The 21,771-nt window shown below is 44.2% G+C and overlaps 2 protein-coding genes across 6 annotated transcripts in view; one reads left to right on the top strand and one right to left on the bottom strand.

The window, feature by feature from the left end:
• lama1 (laminin, alpha 1) overlaps positions 1-4,067 on the top strand; it is a 56,469-nt gene extending 52,402 nt beyond the window's left edge. Inside the window, exons 58-63 of the mRNA XM_042067903.1 lie at positions 337-526; positions 1,100-1,252; positions 1,698-1,851; positions 2,523-2,656; positions 2,914-3,130; positions 3,458-4,067. Coding sequence (XP_041923837.1) covers positions 337-526; positions 1,100-1,252; positions 1,698-1,851; positions 2,523-2,656; positions 2,914-3,130; positions 3,458-3,618 — 1,009 coding nt within the window. The 3' untranslated portion in view covers positions 3,619-4,067. The remainder of the gene's footprint in view (positions 1-336; positions 527-1,099; positions 1,253-1,697; positions 1,852-2,522; positions 2,657-2,913; positions 3,131-3,457) is intronic.
• Positions 4,068-5,235: 1,168 nt separating this feature from the next.
• arhgap28 (Rho GTPase activating protein 28) overlaps positions 5,236-21,771 on the bottom strand; it is a 29,508-nt gene continuing 12,972 nt past the window's right edge. For 4 of the 5 annotated variants that reach the window (XM_042067904.1, XM_042067907.1, XM_042067908.1 and 1 more), the window contains exons 2-15: positions 21,564-21,748; positions 20,431-20,651; positions 17,030-17,108; positions 16,579-16,754; positions 16,251-16,416; positions 16,044-16,135; positions 14,166-14,243; positions 12,592-12,751; positions 12,124-12,206; positions 9,572-9,769; positions 8,149-8,283; positions 7,219-7,346; positions 7,025-7,089; positions 5,236-6,880 (exon numbers count right to left, since the gene is read on the bottom strand). In XM_042067904.1, the coding sequence (XP_041923838.1) occupies positions 6,789-6,880; positions 7,025-7,089; positions 7,219-7,346; positions 8,149-8,283; positions 9,572-9,769; positions 12,124-12,206; positions 12,592-12,751; positions 14,166-14,243; positions 16,044-16,135; positions 16,251-16,416; positions 16,579-16,754; positions 17,030-17,108; positions 20,431-20,651; positions 21,564-21,748 (1,858 nt within the window). In that variant the 3' untranslated portion in view covers positions 5,236-6,788. The remainder of the gene's footprint in view (positions 6,881-7,024; positions 7,090-7,218; positions 7,347-8,148; positions 8,284-9,571; positions 9,770-12,123; positions 12,207-12,591; positions 12,752-14,165; positions 14,244-16,043; positions 16,136-16,250; positions 16,417-16,578; positions 16,755-17,029; positions 17,109-20,430; positions 20,652-21,563; positions 21,749-21,771) is intronic. The other variant, XM_042067905.1, reaches the window with a different exon arrangement.

Raw genomic sequence — 21,771 nt, 5'->3', positions numbered from 1 at the left:
CCTCCTGTGTAGCTCCTCTGGGCAGCCCGTATCTGCCGTGGACTCATTCACTAATTTAGGACCAGTCCTTGAATTAACTTGATCTCCTTGTCCTCTACTTTAGATAGTACAGAAATGTGCAATACCAAAATGCATTTCAGGAAGTATTGTTTTTTTAAAACAAAAATGCATACATTTCCTATGTATACAGTAGGTATACAATATATAGACCCTTTTAATCTGTCCCGAGAGGCTTTTTCAGATACTGTGTAATATATTAAAATGTTTTACTTTCCTCCTCAAATGTATTCTAGTACTGATGTAACCTTGTGTTAACATCATGTCTTGTGTCTGCAGCTTCTCTGTGAAACTGTCTGTGCGCACGTTCGCTGCCAGTGGTGTGCTCTTCTACATGGCCAATGCCAACCAGCAGGACTACGCAGTGCTGCAGGTGCTGGGTGGGCACCTGTCCCTTACCTGTGACCTGGGCAAAGGCCCCGCCACTGCCAAACTGCCCAAGCACATTAACGACGGCCTCTGGCACACAGTAAGTCATGGCTGCTACAGTATGTCCTCTCATGACTTCATCCCTGCCCTTATGACTTTTATGACCTTATGACTCAACATGGGTCAACATGAGTGGAAAACACCAGGGACAAATATAGCCACTCATAGCAGCATTGCACTGCACAAACAGACCTATTTTGGACGTCCAATTTCAGGTGCAGATTGTAATGCCAGATGACGCCTTTTTTCCCATAGTCCAGTATTGACATCCACAGGACCTCTGTATAACGTCCAAAATAGGTTACATAGTCCTAGTGAGGTCCAAATGGGGTCATGGTTAGACGTCAAAATAGCGACCTAGTTTGCACGTCCTGCAGTCTTCCAGAATTGGTCTTGGGCCGACGGACGCAATAATCTGCATGTCCATCAGACGTCTAATGATATCTAATGTTTAGTGGGTCTTACCTTATTCTTGATTGGGGTTAAAATATTGTTATTTCTATCTGTGTATTATTATATGTCTTTATGTGTTATATGTTTATCTCTATGTCTTTATTTGTTATATGTTTATCTCTATGTTTTACTTTAATATTGTGTGTGTGTGTGTGTGTAGGTAAAGACAGAGTTCGGTAAGAAGAGTATAACGATCAGTGTGGATGGAGAGGAGTCCATTCGAGTCCATGTCAAAGGGCACACGCTGGACGTGCAGGGCAAGCTCTACCTGGGGGGCCTGCCGTCCACCTACACCGCCAGGAGGATCGGAAATGTACGTCTGCAAGCTCACCTGCCTTCAGGCCCATCTGGGGTCTATAGGAAGTGCCACTTTGTTAGTGCATATGTCCCTGGAATAAGAAAGAAGGATACTAAACTCAGAGACTGATCCTGAGGCCTACTCTATACACCAGGCCAAACATTTGAATTTCCACAGCCCTCAACATAAGGCACAGACGCCCACCTTCCAACCTAGGAATATGAAACAAATTTGTTTCACAGAGTATAGTTACTCGTGTGTTGAGAACATTGCGTCATGGCAAATCAAACGTGAATGCAATTAGACTCTTGCTAGTTGTCCAGTCTGAAAGTGAATCTCTATGTAGTAGTAGTAGCTTAGTGCCATCGGATAGCACACGCACGGATGTAAAGGTCGTGCCAGTGGTGTGTATGTAATCTTGGCCGTTATGTAACCCACCCTCTGGCCTCCTCTGACTCAGGTGACCCACAGCCTAGCGGCCTGCGTCCAGGCCGTGTTGCTGAACAGCGTGAAGATGAATTTGAGGACGCCGCTCTCGGCCCATGCTGTTGGAGAGTGCTTCAGCTCTGCCCAGGAGGGCACCTTCTTTAACGGCAGCGGATACGCAGCATTCGGTGGGTGCAAACACAAATGCAGAGCACAGGTGGATATCCACATAGCCATGCTAAAGCAGACTAAACACATATGCATCCATATACACACATGCACAGGTGGATATCCACATAGTCATGCTAAAGCAGACTAAACACATATGCATGCATATACACACATGCACAGGTGGATATCCACATAGTCATGCTAAAGCAGACTAAACACATATGCATGCATATACACACATGCACAGGTGGATATCCACATAGTCATGCTAAAGCAGACTAAACACATATGCATGCATATACACACATGCACAGGTGGATATCCACATAGTCATGCTAAAGCAGACTAAACACATATGCATGCTATGATGCACATACTGTATACACACATGCACTGGTGGATATCCACATACCGGTAGCCATGCTAAAGCAGACTATATGTATGATATGATGCACATATACACACAGTAAAAATACATACAGATATATGGTTAAGCATTGGAATTGTCACTGTAAAAGGGGCATGGAAAGCCAGTATGTTCTGTCTGAAGTATGTTCTCTCAGTGGCATGTTCTTTGATTCCTAATCATAGAGAAGCGTCCATGTTCTATGTTCTTGGATCTCTGCACCCTAATCTAAGATGAGTAATTACATGTTGTGTTCTCTCTGTTCTTGCTGTGTTCCCACAGTGAAAGAGGGCTATAATGTGGGCTCAGACGTGACCGTGAGTCTGGAGTTCCGCTCGACCGGAGTGGACGGAGTTCTGCTGGGGGTCAGCAGCCCCAAGATAGACGCCATCGGACTGGAGCTGGTCAACGGACAGGTAATCAATAATGATTATAAACAGCACACATTGTCATAAATCCATCAGTAAATCCAAATATTTTGTTTCAATTAGTAAACTAATTAGTTCAGTTTGTTACAGTATTATGCAAAAGTATGAGAAGGTATTTTGATCAATATGTGATTCATTTTATTTGGTTTCTGCATCCTCATCCCAGTCTTATCGTGCCTGTGCCCTGTGTGAACTTGTTGAAGCTGTTACCATAATTATGTGTGTGTGTGTGTGTGTGTACACAGGTGGTGTTTAACGTGAACAACGGGGCGGGGCGTCTCTCGGCATCCTCCCGGAGTAGCCGCTGGCTCTGTGATGGACGCTGGCACACGGTGGTGGCCAAGAAGTTCAAGAATAGCATCAGCGTCACCGTGGACGGCCTCACCGTCACCACACCCAACCCCTACCTCTCGTCCACCTCCGCCGAGACCAAAAACCCCATCTACGTGGGCGGATATCCAGGTATGGGGAACTATATACTTCTCTCTCTCTCTCTCTCTCTCAAACTTTCTCTCTCTCTCTCTCTCTTTGTCTCTCTCTTTCCAAAACCCCTTTGTATGTGGACGGATATCCAGGTATGAGGTATGGAGAACAATATACCTCTCTCTCTCTCTCTCTCAAGCTACATCTGTTATCTGTCCTATTTTCCCTTTTTTCCTGTAAATATTATAAAATGTGTGTGTATATTACATTTTTTGCCACAGAATTCCTTTTTATAGCATTCATGTCATGTACTCCTTCCTGATATTGAGAGCCTCTGTCTTCTCTCTTTCCCTCTCACCCACACAGCTGACGTGAAGCAGAACTGCCTGACCACCAGGGTTGCGTTCCCTGGCTGCATACGCAACCTGCGTGTTTACAAAGGTCATGTGACTGACGTGTTGGACTTTGGCTCAGCGTTCCTCCTCCATGGCGTCTCTCCGAACTCCTGTCCTGGAAGGACCGCCTAGATTCCCCTCCCAGCCTCCCCTTCCCTCCCTGCCCACGTATAGAGGAACATTCCGTACCTCTCCTTGTGTAATGTTTTGTATAAAAAAAAATTAAATAATTAATTTTGTATTTTGGGAAAAAAATGTTTTAATTGCTGTTTGTCTTAAAATATGATGTTTTTTCATGTTCATTTGAGACATGGACTTTAGTGAATGTTTTTATGAAGTTTGGAAAGACATAAGTATTTCAAAGGTTTCAAAAACGTCTTTAGAATCATGTTTGTCACAATGCAATAAATGCAATGAAATTCTCAGGAAAATGCCTTTGTAAATATTGATTTATTTGTTGACTTTATCATTAATAGCCATGGCCTTGAATATATTCATAGAGGCCCAATTAAGTGTTTTCCGGTAACACTTTACTTGATGGGTGAGTTCATAACACATTCATAGCAGCTGGCATAAACTGCACATAATCAAAAAACAAAATTGAATGTCCGCACACTTGCTCCCGTTTTGCTTTTTCTTTAATTTCACCAAGTGAACGTGAAATTACTAGCTCGAAAACGTTCACTTGGTGAAATTAAAGAAAAAGCAAAACGGGAGCAAGTGTGCGGACATTCAATTTTGTTTTTTGATTGTCTGACCCTTTTGTCCTGCACCTGCGTTTTGGATGTGCGTGTGTGTGTGTGTGCGTGTGTGTGTGTGTGTGTGTGTGCACAAAAAAGTATTCTGTCTGTAGACAAATGATCATTATGGCTTGGACCAAGTTAAAAACAATTCCAGCCAATTACAAAGTTACTTCAGGAACGTGGAAGGGAGGGTTGGAACTTCTTTGGCTGTTGAGCTTGAATATCAACAACCTTCCCCAAAAATCATCGACTCTACCTTTGTGTGGGGCCATGGTGGTGGTGGTGGAGGAAATATAATGGTGGGAGTATTTGGGAGCAAACTGCAGAGGGAGGAAGATTATAGGTGTTGTTAGCTTATGCAGAGTAGGAAAGCAAGTTTGCCTGGCCATTCACCGCACTCTTAAGAACGTGTTTCTATTGTAAACTCATAGCAATTCTACAGCATTCAGAAAAATGACTCACTTTTTAGACCTAATTGTTTTACCATAACCAGGTCAAACAAACAATGAAGGAGGATGATACCCACTGTTATGCTCTTTTTCAACAGCATTTAGAGCAGCATTCTGCTATTATAAAGGAATAATGCCTTTTTAGGACTGTGTCAAAGGATAACTCTCTATGATGGATAACGGACGGTCTTGTTTGACATGCTCTGCATATTTTTGAAGGTCTAAGGAAAAGCTCATGTGGTTGAGAAGTGAATGAACCCTCTCAATCATGTCCTGTCACACGTGATCGCCATTCATCAATATCATAAGAGAGGAGATAACCATCAAGCCATCCCCTCTGAAGTGAATGTGACAAGGACAAAAGTCTGTCAGTGAGTCACATTTATACTCTTTACTGGAAGCCATTCTCAAATGACATTTTGTGGTATGTTCTCAAAAAAAGTGCGTTCCCCATTAAAATAGGCCACCTGTTCACAGCTGTATCTCAAATAGTACAGGCTGATGAGTGAACTAAGGGCAAAGGAGGGAAAAAAACAAAATCACCTCAACACACGTTACACGTTTCTTGTCTCTCAATGTATTCATTTAATGTTGTAGTTCATGATATACTGTATGATTCCATGAGACCAGAGCAGCCGTTGATTCAAGGCAAACAGAAGTATTGTTGGCAGTGGCATATATGATGATATAAAACATAATAATACTAAGTCCTCAGCTGTATGGAGCACACTTTCGCGTTCATTATATACAACATCCTTTACATTACAAAAGGTTTTGTTTTTTGCTACACTGATGTTTGAGAGAATTTTTTTTAAAATAACAGCAATACTATTCCTGAACATTGCAAGCGATGTAGGCAATCTTTTACAGGTCAATGCAGCTGCTGCAGGTATAAGGGTCAAAGAGCCATACTACTCAACGCTAAAGAGTTTTAGTTGGTTGGCAGGTAAGGGACCATGTTAGCAGGTCATCGTGAGAACATGAACCACATGGCCCGCACGGTATACTGTAAAGTTCAGGGACATCAGTCTGATGATATATATATACATGCTGGAAAGATGTCCAATATGCATCACATTGGAAGTTCCTATTGTAAGTCTCTTGAATGAGAAGACCGTATTCTTAGTGTTATTTAGGGCTGTGACAGTTAGAAGGTCGTCAGTGTCTTCCTCAGTGCATCCACATGAATGCGTCAGAGTGTGTGTGTGTGTGTGTGTAGTGTTGCTATGTGGTCACAGCCACAGGTAGGTTAAATGTGTGTTAGTGTTCATTCGCCATTCCAAAGTCCGTCTTCAGCCATGATAAGCTTCCTTCATTTTTTTTCAGCAGAGGTAAACATTTCTATAAATTCAAACAGTCAGACATACTGTACGTACAGCACATACATAATATACTAGAGTGATAGGTTCTAATGACTTCAGTTACACACATGCAGTTCATAAAAACAGTACAAAAGTGGTGGTTTAACATGGTACATAAATGATGATAAAAAAAAAAGTTGGATAAATTAGTGGTATAAATATCATATGTACATTTGTTTTTTTTTTTCTTGTTTCTCTTCAAACACTTCTCTGGGTCTCTGGAGTGAAAGAGTGGTAAACATGGTTGGTTGCCAAGGCCTCTGCTTGGTAAAAGAAATAGTGGAGTGGGCTATTGCACCTTGCGGCCCGTGTTGGCACTGAAACAAAAGAATCCCAATGGCCAGCATTGTAGTTTTGTTTTTTTCTGTCGGTCAGATTCTGATACGCCACGTGTCGAAAAATGCCACAGTGCCCAAACCAGATTGGTCTTTTTTTCCCTCTTATTGTCTGGCGAAGATAAGCTGGAAATTCCCTCCTCCAACACTAAAAAGCTTGGAACGAAAACAAAAGAAGCGAAATCCTTCAGGTGGTGTGGGTCACCAGTGCCAGGTCAAGTCCACACCTCTGCTGTTGTTCGTTTTATTTTTTTTAGACAGAGTTCAGTCTGGACGCGGTTAGCAGATCCAGACCAACAATCCTCCTCTGTCCACATATCCGAGTTCATTTCAGAGGCTGACCAGTAGGTGGCTCCATAAGTAACACTTGTTGTTGATGGTTTGTGCACGCTTGTGCAGATGGTAGTTCTGGGCTCAGGTTGTCCGTTGCTTTAAGACCCATTCGCATTGTGGGTTGGCTCTGTACACATTCAGCAGAGGGGTCTCGGGATCCAGGCAACGCTCCCCTGTGAATAACAACAGTCACTTTAAGCCAGAGTTAGTGTAAACAGCAGTGATATAGTAACTGTGTGTGTGTGTGTGTGTGTGTGTCTCTGTGGTTTAGTATGTTTGAGTGTGTGTGTCTGTGGCACATCATTCAGAATACACACCTATGTTTCCTCCGACCTCAAACAGAAACTGTTTCTGTTTCCGATTAGTGCTAAGGGTCCCCCGCCTAAATTGCGAGAGAAAAATACGTTTGTTCAGAGAAACACATAGCACCTCTTACCGTAAAACCTCACAACGCATTGCTATGGTGAAAACATTGCCATGGCGATCATTACTGCGGCAGTACTTTACTGACCCATTCTCATAGTCAAAGCGCGCCATGACATCCCGCGCCTTTGTCTTGCTGTCCAGTTGTATCGCCATGGAGACCTTGGCGTGCTGGGGAGCATGGACCCTGATGACTCCGTCCCGGAGGTCAGTGAGCTGCAAATGGAGGCCCCATCCAGTCAGCACAGATACACAAACAACTCCCTCACAGCAGCGCTTCTGCTTCATCATGCCACTTATTGGTGGAACATAATGCACAGATACACTATGTTGCAGTTCATTTAGAAGAGCAAATATAATCCCTTAAAAAAATTCTGTTTCTAAGCAGACAGCAGTGATCACTGCACACACTGTATGTTTACTGAATCAGGCTGGTAGTGCACATCATCCCCCCTGTCCCACCTCCTGCTGTGTAATATGGGAACGTGTCTGGTGACCGACTGTCTGACTGACCAGAGTAGAAACAGCTGGTTTGGTTTGCCTCAGTAATGGGCACTACCATCATCATTACCTGAGCTGCATTTCTGACCATTACATGTGGCTTGAGCAGAGTGAAGTGGCTTCCATCACTACTCCGGCTGGACCACTGGGGCCCTCATACACAGCCGGCACATAATGAGTTGCGTGTGTGTGGAAACATGTGGCAGGTCAAAAAGGGGAGTCTGTGTGTGTGTGTGTGTGTGTGTGTGTGTGTGTGTGTGTGTGTGTGTGTGTGTGTGTGTGTGTGTGTTTCTATGCTGTGTTCCTCTTTGTACGTAGTGAGAGTAGTGTGTGCATACACGTACACTTACGCATGCACATACTGTAACTCACTCCTCTCCTTCTCCCTATCAGTGTGTGTGTGTGTGTGTGTGTGTGTGTGTGTGTGGGTGTGTGTGTGTGTGTGTGCGAGCATGCACACAACTCGCTCCTCTTCTTCTTCTTTTCAGAGTCTGTGTGTGTGTGTGTGTGCACGTACCTCGCTCCTCTCCTTCTCCCTCTCGGTGTGCCTCCTCCTCAGCAGCCTCCTCTTGCTCTTGTCAGAGCTGGGGGTCTTCTTGTGCGCTGACGCCTCGCTCATCTTCCTCACGTGCCAGATCAGAAAGCAGGGGACCTGCAGGCGCCACACAAACACCACCATCACCATCAATCTTACAGGGCTTACAGGGCAGCCTGCCAGACACGCCAGATTTAGGTCAATCTCCGCTTTGCCTCCTAGACCTGCGCGCTGGATGTTTTTTTATTTGGGGGGGGGGGGGGGGGGGGGGGCTAGTGCTCTAATGCAGCCTTAATAAATAGCTGGCGCAACAGGGGCCAAGCCTGAGTCATTCATTTCACTTGACAACATGGTGGAGTGCTCAATGTCAGCCACAGAGTGAATCAAATCATTGGTTTTGTTTCAGGGAAATAAAAACACAACTCTCCCACTGTGCAAAAGAGTCTGATTATATAGAGCAGAAATGCTCTTCTACTTTACTCTGATAGCCACCTATGCTGTCTTTGAACTACTATACTGGGATTCATCAAGGTTGGATTTTCTTAACTGAGCATAACACCTGGATGGAAATTCCACACAGTGATTTTATGATTTCAAAAGGTGCTACCAGAGCCATAATTATAAAATAAATAATGAGACCCTTTAATAAGTTTAGCTCAGTCAACATCACTGATGTGACTCATGCTTGTGGTTTCTAATCTAAGATAACAGACTAGGAAAAAAATATCCTCAAACAGATGACAAGAGTTATGAAGGTACAGTAGAATAAAAATAATAAGGTGAATCCAGTGCTACATTTAGTTCTCCATGCAAATCAATTTATAGCCAAAGCATGCATTTCCACATTTGCGCCCAAACCTAGTAACCTAGTCACTAAAGGTTGAGAATGGAAATTCAATGGGAATGCAATGTTTCTTTGTGAGTTTTAGCAGGAAAAGTATATTTCAGCACTGTCAGAAATTCAACCTCCACAACTGAATAAATGATGGCCCTGTTCGGCAGGAAGACAGAATAAAAAATAGTCCTATATCTCCAGCTTATTTTAGAGTTTATAGTTTACAGTTTACACCACTTCAGAAAAGAAACACTGAACATTGCAATCAACAAACTGTTAAGATTTTGTAGAGGCCTTTCTTAAAACACAATAATGAAGGGTAATTTTCTGCTTTCAGATGTGCAATTAAGCTGTGCCATGCCATTACAATTACAGATAATTCTTTTCAGACAACAATAGGGTCTTCATATACCGTAGTCAACTCTGAAGTGAAAAACATGTCCCACATATGGCATGTTAAGGGTTCCAAACATTTGCATTAAGCAGACATACTGTAGAGCAGAACCTCCAAAATCAGTGATGTGACTCAGACCAGGCCACACACACACACAGACACACACACACACTCACAGTCCACAGCAGGTCCTGGTGGGTGATGAGCAGCCGCACCATGTGTGCGGCCCCGGCCGCCCCGACCATCTCCTCCTCCTGCGCCTTCTTCCCCCGCACTGTGAACATGTTGGGCGCCACGATCATGGCCACGTTCCACATGCTCATGCGGTTCTTCTCCTCATTGGCCACCACCTTCCTCAGGAACTCCAGCAGAGCCTGGTGAGAGGCCACAGGGGCAGGAAGATCAGGAGTATCCAGATACTATGTCTAGCCCTGCACATGCTCAATTCTACAAATGGAAAAATGCAGCAAATTTCAGAATCGGGTACAGTTGTGTCAAGCATTCCGACTCATATAAAATCAGACATTAGCAACGAGCTTATCAAGAACCTTATTGCACCTAAAAAAAAAATCTGCTATTTCATCATTCTTGCATTCTCGTATTCTTGTAAATCTGGTATTTCATAGCCTGGCGGGCCATCCTATATCATTGAAATGTATAGTCTGGAATCGAACCATTTACCTCGCTTAATCCAAGGGGCGGGCAAAGAATTGTCTTTCAAACTGCCTAGGCATGCAATAGGCCAGCGCTACGACCATATCCGTATCCGGTCGGCAAAACGGCAAATACATCCTTCTTCGAAAGGAATGACTTAAGTGCATTGTGTTGCTCAACTTTCAAAGAAAAGCACAAGTCCAACTCCTCCAAAGTTGACGCCAATTCAAACAACCGCTCTTCGTTCGCCATAGCCACCTTCCTTGTTGTTCACCGTCGCAGGACTGTGGTTATCCTGTTAAGCCCGCCTTAAGACTCTCTAACAAAATAGAGCGCTGTGATTGGATGACGTCCACAGCGTCAGCCAATAGAAATCCCTATGGTTTGATACTAGACGTACAGTACAGGCTGAGCAAATTAATTTGCCGCCGCTAGGGTGCGTCTAGATTTCTAGGCTAGGTATTTCATCATTCTTGTTTGAAAGTAGGTGAAATGGAAATATCTCTTATAAGACTCTTGCTTGCACGGCAATGCAACTAAACCTCACAGACAAACTCCTCCAAACAAACGTTCACCATTTGACATGATTTCAGTAGACAGCCCACAGCTGAACATCCGGGCCCAGTAGAGGCGCCACAGTGGAATTAATGTTCACAAACAGGTAGCAATTGAAGAGCATTAGACATAAGTGCATTAGTATTACCTGCCAATTCAGATGCATTACAGAGCCAATACACAAAGCGGTATATTCATTTATCATGACAGCGGTCCCTAATGTACAGCTAGGCAGAGAGAGAGATTTTGTTTTGCAGTTCCACTTGTCATAGTGTTTTCTTTGTATAAGCTTCTGAGCTATCGATCATGAGCTATTATTGCATATTTCGGTTAAGCTGGAACGGGAACAGGTATGGAGTGTAATATGTGCCAAAATGTTAAAACAATACTTTTTCAAATTCAAACAAAAATTAATTAATCAAAATATCAAATACAAAATTAAAACAAAAAAAAATACAAAAAAGTCAAAGAAAAAATGTAGTTGCCAAATAAATCTGTCTTTAACTGTTTAAATAACTTCTCTTTTAGTTTACAATAATAATAATAATAATGATTAGAATTTTTTAAAAAAACTCCATAAACAGGCAGGTCTTTAAATCCCTCTCACGTCCACAGAGTGTGATGACGGGCAAATAAATGAGAGCAGGTGGACAGACCACATGAGGAAGACAAATAAAGTCCTTCCACAGAACTAAACTTTACACTTGCAAATAGTGTGGCAAATAGCGTGACTTCTGCCTCCTCACATGGCAGCTGATGTTATGAAAAGGGGAAAACAATACTTCCTCTTTGAAAAAATGTGTATTAAACAGCACCCAACAGATCCAAAGGACATAAATCGTTCATCGTCTTTTAATTAGGTAAAGCCGCAATGACATTTAAGTGCTCCTGTTCACTCTGAGGACTATGTGCCTCGCCCTTGGACTAGTTTTTCGACTCCATCTCTCAACATACATGTGAGCAGCACCCACCCAAGCCTTGGTGGAGACACCCCTTATCTAAACTCTCCACGTAATGACTTTAATGCTGTGCACTTAAACCTGACAGACACATCAAGTGGGCTGGTGTACATCCGTCCCCACCCGACGCTTAAAGCAGCCTGAAGGTGTCAATTAGCTCGTCTGCTACGGAGAGAGAGGGAGGCAAGAGAGGGAGGTGCAGAGATTCCAGGAAAAAGGAAACAGGGCAACACCTTTCTGCTTGGGATCTTCAAAGAGCCCTAGACAGTGGAAGCCCTTCCAGTACACCCCAGCAGAAGTACATGTAGGTACAATCAAGTCATAATAAGACGTAGATATGCTTATGGGAAAAGCAAATGGTCTACTTTCTCATCGTCTGAATTCTCAAGTGATATACTAAATACTGTTGCTTTGTAACTGTGCTTTGAATAAATGAAACTACATCCAAATGGTAGACTAAGTTCTACCAATTCAGTAGCAATAATCAGACATTAATTGTACTGACGGTGGCATTGGTAAATGCATCCGAGATGGCAGCTGTAGCAGGTGAGTGGTCTCACCTTGAGCGTGTCTCTGTTGGCTTCAGGAAGCAGCATAATGAGGAGATGAAGGGCCTGGATCTGGTGCTTGGGAGAGGAGATATCTGAAGGGGGAAGAGGAGGAGACCCAACTTACAATCTCACACAAGCACACCCCCTACACACGCAACGCAACACAACACACGCCTAACCACAAACAGCAGCTCTCCATCTGTTATCAACATGGGACATCTGCTGTTGTGTCTGCTGCAGCCTGTCCTATCTACTCACTGAACTGACAGGGCACCAACAGAGCGTAAATAAAAGGTTGTTTAGGGGAGGCTGTGCGTGCGTGCGTGCGTGTATATATATATATATATATATATATATTATATATATATATATATGTATTTGTGAGTGTGAGTGTGTATGTGAGTGTGAGTGTGTGTGTGTGTGTGTGTGTGTGTGTGTGTATGTGTGTGTGTGTGTGTGTGTGTGTGTAGTACTGACTCTGGGCGGCGGAGAAGGCGGGCAGATGTTGCAGCGTGAGCAGAGGCTGGGGGAGCTCTCTGATGAACATCTTGAGCAGCCCTGCCGCGTCGTTGTGCCGCACCTGCTCCCAGTCAAAGCCATCGGCGTAAAACTTGGACTCCAGCTCCTGACGCAGTTGCTGAACCAAACGTACAGGACACTCCTCATAAGTAATCATCATAATAATAATATCATAAATTACAATGCAACATATTCTTTCTATGGCTTTGCCATATTAGTCTATCAGTTTTGAAGTTCTTCTAATGTTTATATTTATGTTTACTGTATTAAGCACACTTTTGTCCCTTTTGTGATCCCAATGACATCAATAAACATTACATATATTAAAATGTACAGTTCTTAGTAAAGCCTGAAAAGCAATTATTAATTAATTTATATTAATAGACTAATATGTTAGACATTCAAACAGTGACCATGTATTAATAATTGTGTAAACAAAATAAATACTGCCCAGTATGTTAGCATCTTTGACATTGAATGTGCACATCCCTAAAAAACAAATAGAATGTTCAGATATATGCCTGTTATGTGTCTAACTTCCTCCCCCGAATCCTCAACATAAATCTTCTACAGAGAGCCTCCTAACTGTTAACCATCTCCTTGTGTCTTAATGCCAGACAACCAACAGGGAATCCAATAGCTCTGCGGGAGCCAATAGCTTTTTTCTTCATGGAAAGTGCTGAGTGGGAGGTTGAGACACTGACCCGTGTGGCGCCACACAAATCAAAGCAGGCCACTACCTCCAGCTCTGGCCTCCTCTTTAATGGCAGGACAGGGAGGATAACCAGAGGGCTCCTCTTTAACGGCAGGACAGGGAGGATAACCAGAGGCCTCCTCTTTAACGGCAGGACAGAGAGGATGACCAGAGGCCTGGAACCTGAACCCCGGGTGCTGTGTGGTGGGTACTGCCCAGATAGGAGGCGTTTAGGATTCTGATGGGAGGCTCTTTCAGTAACGGGAAATCCTAAATCAGGAGTTCCCACTCACACTCGCACTGAACAGGTACGGAATTTATGGTGGAACCCAACGACGCGGCTCTCTGTGATGGGAAGTTCTGCTCTAAATCATTCTGTCATGTCCATATACGGCTTAGCAGCACGAGAAATGTGCAAAAAATGTGCTTGAAAAGGGATGCCATGAAAAGGCTGGTGACAGCTAAAGACATATAAAGGGACTCTACCAGCAAATCCTCACCAGTCCTTAGCATCTGTTATGAATGTGTCATCATATAGCCATCTGTGTCATAATTCATAACTCTTAACTTACAGTCACGCCCCATGCTATGCAGCTCAGGATGACTCTCAAAGGAAGCTATATTTAGTCAGAACTATAAATGTCAGGTTTGGGCTGACAGGGAAGGAGCACATGTAAATGTCTGATATAAAGAGACGCGGATGCCTTCAAAATGCCAAGGTCTAGCAGGCCTTTAGTCAAGGATTCTGTTTTCAGAAGGGCAGGAATGCAGGGAGGTGAGATGTGTATGTGTGTGTGTGTGTTTGTGTGATTTGTGGTGGAGTTAATCCTGATCTTACCTTCACTCTAGAAGCCGATCCTGGCACTCGGAGAATCCCCTCCGTTTGCAGGCCTGTCTGCTCCAGCTTAGACAGCAGCTGCAAGTGAAGCACACACACACACACACACACACACACACACACACACACACACACACACACACAGAGAGAGAGAGAGGGAGAGAAAAAGGGAAAAAGTATTATTATAGTTTTATCAATGTATACATCACCCAGCTATACAATAAAATCTCATAAATTCCATCAATTTGATTGCAATAAAAAGAGAATATATGATAAGATTAATATATAAAGAAAATATTCAATTTGTATGAAAGCTGTTTTACAGTAACTTCAAAAATAACTACAGTCTAGACAACATGAAACAGACAAAAATGGAGAATTATGCTTGGTCATAAATAGATTCATAAATCCAAAGTGATTAAATTAAAAACATCTGAGCTCACCCTTTTTGGAAATTTACCACAAGTCAAATAACTTTGTTTAATTAGCTGAGAAAAGCATTGTGAATAAACAGTGTGCATTTCACTGCTTTGTTTTGTTGCCGTCGGACTTCAGGCGGCCCTTGTTTAGCTTGGAGATAGCACAGCTGGCCACGGGTGTGTGTGTGTGTGTGTGTGTGTGTGTGTGTGTGTGTGTGTGATTTGGGGTGAAGGGATCTTTTGGCATTCCTGTCTCTTTAGCAGCAGATAGATGCTCCTTAATCTGCACCAACCAGATAACCCAATCAGACGTTGAGGCTTTTGCTCAAGCGCCCTGGCCTCCCTAACGGCAGCGGTGGCTTCCCAATCTCCTTCAACCTCTGAGCTCCCTGTCAAAGTCCCCCCTTCTCCCCGAGCTTCATTCAATCCTTTAAACACCAGCAACAGATAACAGATGCCCCTCTCTGTTCCTCAGGCACGCTGTTGTTGTTGTTGGTCAGCTGAGCTTGTGGAAACAGTAGGAGAGGTTTTCTGGTAAATGTTTGCTTATGGGGTGGTTGTTGGGCTTTAGGCCGAAAAAATCTTCTTTAGGCATTCACTGCAAGGGGAAAGTGCTGGTAATTTAACTAATCTTCATTTAGGAGGTGAATTAAAACCTTCAAGCAGTTTAAACTGGAATTTGAGGGGAATTAAGAACTCAAAACTTTAAGCTTTGGGTCACTTCCTGGATATTTATGCCGTTTTCTGTTAATATCTTCTCTAACCAACTGAACTACTGCCCACTCACTTATTTATAGTTTTTATTGGGCTGGTGGCCTACTTGGTACACCTCTATCTCCTGTCTGTCAACTCATGGTGTATGAAGCCCTTCGGGTTAATCATTGTGAAGTCTTGTGTGTATGTGCCAGGTGTCAGTGGTGCCAAAGATGAATATCCACATGAGTAGAATTTTGTTCTACCTCCAGTAGGCCCTGGCACACTTTAACTGGCTCTCAGTAACCACGTGCCAGACATCTACACCTTTTAACAAACCATACACCAAAACCAACCTCTGCCCCAGCTCAGCCTGAACGCAGGAGACACCACATTTAAAGCACGAGGGGTAAAAGCAGCAATCGAGTGGCAATCAGTCCCACAAGACTGTGTATTTTGCTGAACTGAAGGCCATCCCAGGCAGCTCCCACACAGCAGAAAAATGCTGAGACAGGGACAGGAACAGAGACGGCTTCTGGGAGAGGCCGGGCAGGAATGTCACGAGGTCCACGCAGGGTCAAAATAATAGCAGCTATCACATAGAGGGAGTAGCTGAGCAAGGTGGCGGAAAAGCCAAGGAGCCGACTGACCCCCAACAAACGCTGACCAAGAGATTTGTTTTAGTCCCGAAAGTGGGAGTCATTAAGTTGTTACAGCAGGAATTTCCGGTAGACCGAAAAGAAGACTGAAAAACATGTTTCTGTACCTTTCTAAACACCAGAGGAACCCGGGACCCGGGGAGTTTTTTCTGGTCGTTTTCCAGGAGGGTCGTCAGGGGAACCCCAAATATGCCGCTTTCTGTGGAGAGAGCGGGAAATTATTCACAACAACAACTCGTCTCGATATTCATACTAGAGCTAAATTTAGTGTGGAAAATCAGCGTGAACGCTCTGGCCCACTCGCACACACTCACCTCGCGTCTTGCTGCGCACCACGCGGTTCCGCCTCAGCTCGATGCCCAGGCCATCGTAGAAGGTGGTCAGCTCGATTAGGGCAAAGTAGCCAATCTTCTTCATGTCCTCCGACGACAAGTCGTACACCCTTGTGAGGCCCAGTTTGGGCTTGACAATCTGAAACATCTGAAACAAAAACAGAAGATTATGGGGTTGTTGGTGTAAGAATGAGCCTGGAAAACACATGACAAACAAGTTCTTTTAATAAACTCCCTACATCAAAAGGTTCTTTTAATAGACATGCTAAATGCACAGTGATGGGTGAGTAAAGCTGGAATGAGAACTCACTGGCAGGTCTTTGTCATCTTTTCTGATCCTCTGGCAGTCTTGGCAACCTTTGCCTTTGCGATGTCCAGTCCCGGCGTCTGAGTAGGGCACATCAAATGACAAGATGTACTCCTCTGGGTCAAACTCGGACACACAGGTCTCTTCAGCTGACTGGAACACCGGGGATGAGGGCACTGCTGGGGGACACATATGTACAGGTAACAGTCTTTAATGAACTAACACATTGACAATGGCATGTTATAGGTATGGTATACATTTAACAATCTTTACTGAAAAAGTCTATGATGGCATATGCATTATGAAGAGATAATAGTTTGGCCAATTTGCCCTTATCAAGAGCAGATTTGCATTTAGACCAAACAAAAAACACAGCTCAAATGACTAGTATGTTCCTAATCAATTGTTTTCCCTCATCACTCTAAAATGTCAGGCCTGCAATTCCCACTCTTACCCCTAGTAGGTGTCCGATGGGGCAGTTTGGGAGCGATCTGTCCACTGGGGGAGAGAGGTGGGGGTAGCGGGTCAACTGGCTGCAAAACAGAAGCAGGTAGAAAAATCACCATTCAATTCAGCAATGTGGCTTTCTATATGAACTCATCCACAGAGCTGCGATCAGAGCTCTGTTCACACAGGCACAGTGCGGGGGAGAGATAAACAGATCTTTAACCAAACAGATCACAAAGATACAGCAGAGAGCATTTGACTAAAAGTCAATAAACGTCCCCCTTTTTCACAATGCTGATTTGTTTGATTTGGCTTGATTTCTTTTGTTCATCTCTCTTTTTGACCCCACTACCCCTGAACCTAATCTTCACTGGAATCCAGTCTCGGGCCGCTGTGAATAGGCTCAGCGCTGGCGTGAACAAGCCCTATTGTTCCGTACAGCTGACTACAGTGGAGGTCAGTCTCCACATTTACAACAACAAACTTCCCTTTATTTCCCCCATACACTCTGCACGTTCCAGGCACGGTGCCCATATATGGATATATACATTACAGTATACTTGCTGACAGCAAGGGTGAGAGAGAGTGTGTGTGCATGTGTGTGAAGCGGGGGTGAGGTGTGTGTGTGTGTGTGTGTGTGGGGAGGGGGGGGGGGGCTGTTGAATAGGCGCCTGCAGAGGTGAAACAAAGCCATATGTCCATGTCTATATTGCTTTTATTCAAACTGCATGGCTCAGTCGGTCATCCACTGCTGACTGAAAGTACTGGACCCCAGGCCCTCTGCTCAGCATAAACATCACCCAGGCATTGGAAGTGCTGATGGAGGGAGGGGGGCTGTCTATATAACCACTGTAAACACTCAGAGCTTTTACTCTGAAACCATAAGTGCCCTCGCAAAACGAGTATGAGCAATGAGCAATTTGCTGTCCTGCCACTCTTGCCTAAATGAGCTCAAATCCAGCCTGCCTTGGGCATGTGTCATGTTTCATTACTTTTCCCGGCTGTTGGCCACCAACCTCTCAAACACCATCTTACACCGTGCTACGCTATGCACTCTCTGCTGTGGTAATACTTAATTGAGGGTCACAGGGAATGTGTGTGAGCGTGTGTATGTGTATATGTACGTGTATGTGTGCAATCTAAGTTTGTGTGACTATATGTGTGTATGCATGTGTGTATGTAAGTGTGTATGTGTGTGTGTGTGTGTATGTGTGTGTCGGAGCAGGACTGACACACTCAGATGGCTGTTAGTCATGGTGGCATGCTGTGAGGCCCTGACTCACTCCCTCAGGCTCCAGCCAGGCCTGCCTCCCTCCCTCCCTCCCTCCCTCTGAGCTGGCCTGCCTAGAAAGCTCAGCCTCACAGACACAGCATGCACCACTTTCTGTTTATCTCAACACAGCAGCACAGGAGGGCATAGCAGACCTGTTGTTACAGGGACCACTTGTTACAGTCTTCAGTGTTTAATCAGATATGGTGTGAAACTGAATACATACTAATATTATAAAGAATGGTGCATTATTTAATTATTTCATAAACTATTTTATCTGAAACAACAAATTGCTGATTAAAATGCAGTATAGGAGGGAGACATTATTTATAGACATAATCATCTTACTAGTTCTAAGTTTGCCACTGAAGTTGAAAGTTACCTCTGGAAACTAATGAAAACAAGGCTATGAGAGCATGATCCTCAGAATATATACCAGGAACCACTTCAAATATGGAAATCTCACTCCAGTTGCATCGGCTTCAATACACCATCATATGGACATCATCATATCACTACAAACATGTCCCTACCACAAATGGCATCTTTTATATCTCCTGCCACAACATTATCTCATTCATAACTGTGGCCCAACCATGGCTGTATCCCAAACGAAATAAAAAAACTGCTGCCTTTAAAGATATCTAACAGGGGAGCGAAGCATCAAGGCATGTCTGAATCAAATATTTGTATGAAATGCTGCCTTCTAAGATACCTTCATTATTTGAAGGTAACGTAGATGTATCCTTCATGCTGCCTTCAGTGTCCAAAATTCTACTTAATTGTGAGCAGCTATTGCTGAAGTCGAACGTAGCGTTATTCTGCTTTCTGGTATCCTGGCAACGGTTTTCTGTGTTGCTATCTTGCTAGGCTGTCCGAAACAAAGTTTGTAGCTGGTACCTTGATGCCTGCTACGGCAAGTGACATGTTAGAGAGCTGAAGGCAGCAAGACTTGCACATGACATGCACTAGCAACAGCAGTCGTTGTGAGATGTTCAATATAAACAGATGAAAATAAACAACTTTAATGTGTAGCAAGATCCTATGCATTAACAAGTTATGCCTTAATGCCTCGATACAAATGTGATTATAGCCACAGCAACACTGGACATTTCTACTCTTCTACGGAGACAGGCAGCTCAAGACTGTCACAACAAGGACGGTGACTGCCATTCAACCAGGCTGCTATAAGTGTACCTCCTAATGGGAATGATGTGGCTCTTTGCCCCTAGCTAGCTATTCGGAGGACTGTGAGTCTGTTTTCATTTCATTCCCATAATCCAAATCCATTTACGCTGTCTGCTGGAGCCACCACAGGCTCAGGGCAAGAAGCAAAACAAAGCTTGGGTTACCTGCTCTAAACCTGCCCCTGGGCAGCACCACACATAATTCACGGTTATTAGATCCGGCCAACATGTGCATGGTGTGTGTCTGTGTGTGTGTGTGTCTTTTAAAACAAACAGTCAGGAAGTAGCTTGTGCCGCTCCCCCTCCCTTCAACAACAGTATACAGTGAGCTTGTCACATTCCAGCTGAAGTCAGTGGGACAAACCTATTTTAGAGGCCACCAGTGGCAGCTGCCACCGCAGCTGAGAGGCTGCTTATACACACACACACACACACACCACCCCCACCCACACACACACAAAATTTCTGCGCATACGATTTAAAAAAAGAGAAAAAAAACACGTGTCTGCCAGCGGCACGAGAGTCAAACTGAAAGGCGGCGACACTTCGGCACCTGAAGCACATCCGTCCTGGGCCTGACGCAGCATGCAGGAATGTGGCGCGCATAAAAAGGCCACTCTAGCATCCCCTCGGGGGATCCTCCCCACAGCTGAGGCATCTAAACTAGTCCCACCGCTCCCCTACGGCTGTCTACTCACAGCATCCGCTGCAATAGATATGTTGAAATGTGATGATGCAGCAGTGTCAAAACATTCCAAAGGCAAACAACTGCGACGTCTGCGGCAGTATGGAATGGTTTTGGTATCGGATGCGTCACTCTTTGTGCCCTTGAACTACAAGCCCCCTTTTGTATGTAGTTCAAGGGCACATCTTTGTGAAACCTCCCACACTGACTGTACATTTTGTGAGTGGCAGGTGTTGCCGTCACTGGGCGCTGAGGTTCTGGCTCACCGAGCTGTCTGGCGTGTTGAACACGTCTCGCACGTGCCGCATGGGCTGCTTGTTCCTCTTGCGCATGGTCTGCGTGTAGTTGTCCAGCCGCTTCTTCACCATGGCCGTCTGCGAGCGCGTCAGGGTGGACAGCAGGGCCTCGGCGGGACCCTCCCCGAGCGCGCCGGACACAAGCGTTGATAGGCCGGCTTCGTGAAGCCACGCCTCCTCCAGCTCTGCCTCTGGAATGACATTGGTGGAGAAATCGTGAGTTATTATGCAGACTGATCAGATTCACTGTGAATAGGACCAGAAGCACAACCTGGGTCTCATAAATCATACATGTTCAGACATATTTGGGTCTGGATTTGGGTCTTTCTAAAATAAGAACCTGCAACCCCTAACTCCCAAACCAGAAAGGAGCAATAGGTAATCTTTCAAAAGATCTAACCTTATTTTACGAGTAATTCATCTCCCTTGCCAATCCAAATGCCCCAGTTCCAAATATAATACCTTCTTTTATCTCAGACAATCCCCCTGCCCCACTAAACCAAAGATTCAAGCCACTTTCCACACAGTTGTGAAAGAAGATGTTCACGGGTTCTTCTACAAGCCAAATATAAACATTTTCCATTTCTTTTATATATTTCTTTATTTGTTTATGCATTCATCTATCTATGTATAAATGTATTTATTTATTTCTATGCTTTCTTTAATCATGTAGTCACATTGAGAAAATGTCTCTTTTCCAAGTGAGCCCTGGCCAAGAACACGCAAGACATAATACAAATAGGATGTAAAACAATAAGGATAAATGGATATGTGCCAATCTAAAAGCATTCACAGTGATAGACAGATAGCTGAGAACACTTCCGACGCAATCTTTGTAATCAGAAAACAGAAGTCCATTCCTTTCCTTTCCTGCTCCTTTGATACTCTTTATGAAACTTTTCAGTTCCACAGCACTGAAAAGGGTTCTTCACAGTTTAGCATATGATCTTAATACAACAGTCGCTATGAAATCAGAACATGAGAACAAAAACAAAGTTCTTTCATTAAGAGGTTCTTTCAGCCTCTGTAGCCATCAGTATGGTGGCCACAGTTGAAGAAATAACTAAAGTGCATTGTCCCGTCTTTCTGAAGAAGTCCCTTACCGTCGATGCTGCCCCTCTCCAAGGCCTCCTCTCCGCTGCCCTGGCAGTCCTCTTGGATGTTCTTGACCTCGCTCCAGTAGTCCTCCATGGAGTCCTGCGAGTCTCGGGACGGGGAGCGCTCGGGTGGCGTGGGAGGCATCGCCCCCACAGAGCTCATCCTGCTTAGCCCCTGGTACTGGACTTTCCTACGAGAGGGAGGAGAGGAGTG

Source organism: Alosa sapidissima, chromosome 17 (assembly GCF_018492685.1).
Source record: "Alosa sapidissima isolate fAloSap1 chromosome 17, fAloSap1.pri, whole genome shotgun sequence".
Taxonomy (NCBI): domain Eukaryota; kingdom Metazoa; phylum Chordata; class Actinopteri; order Clupeiformes; family Clupeidae; genus Alosa; species Alosa sapidissima.
Note: the sequence above shows the minus strand (reverse complement) of the source record. Positions and strands in the feature narration are given on the sequence as shown.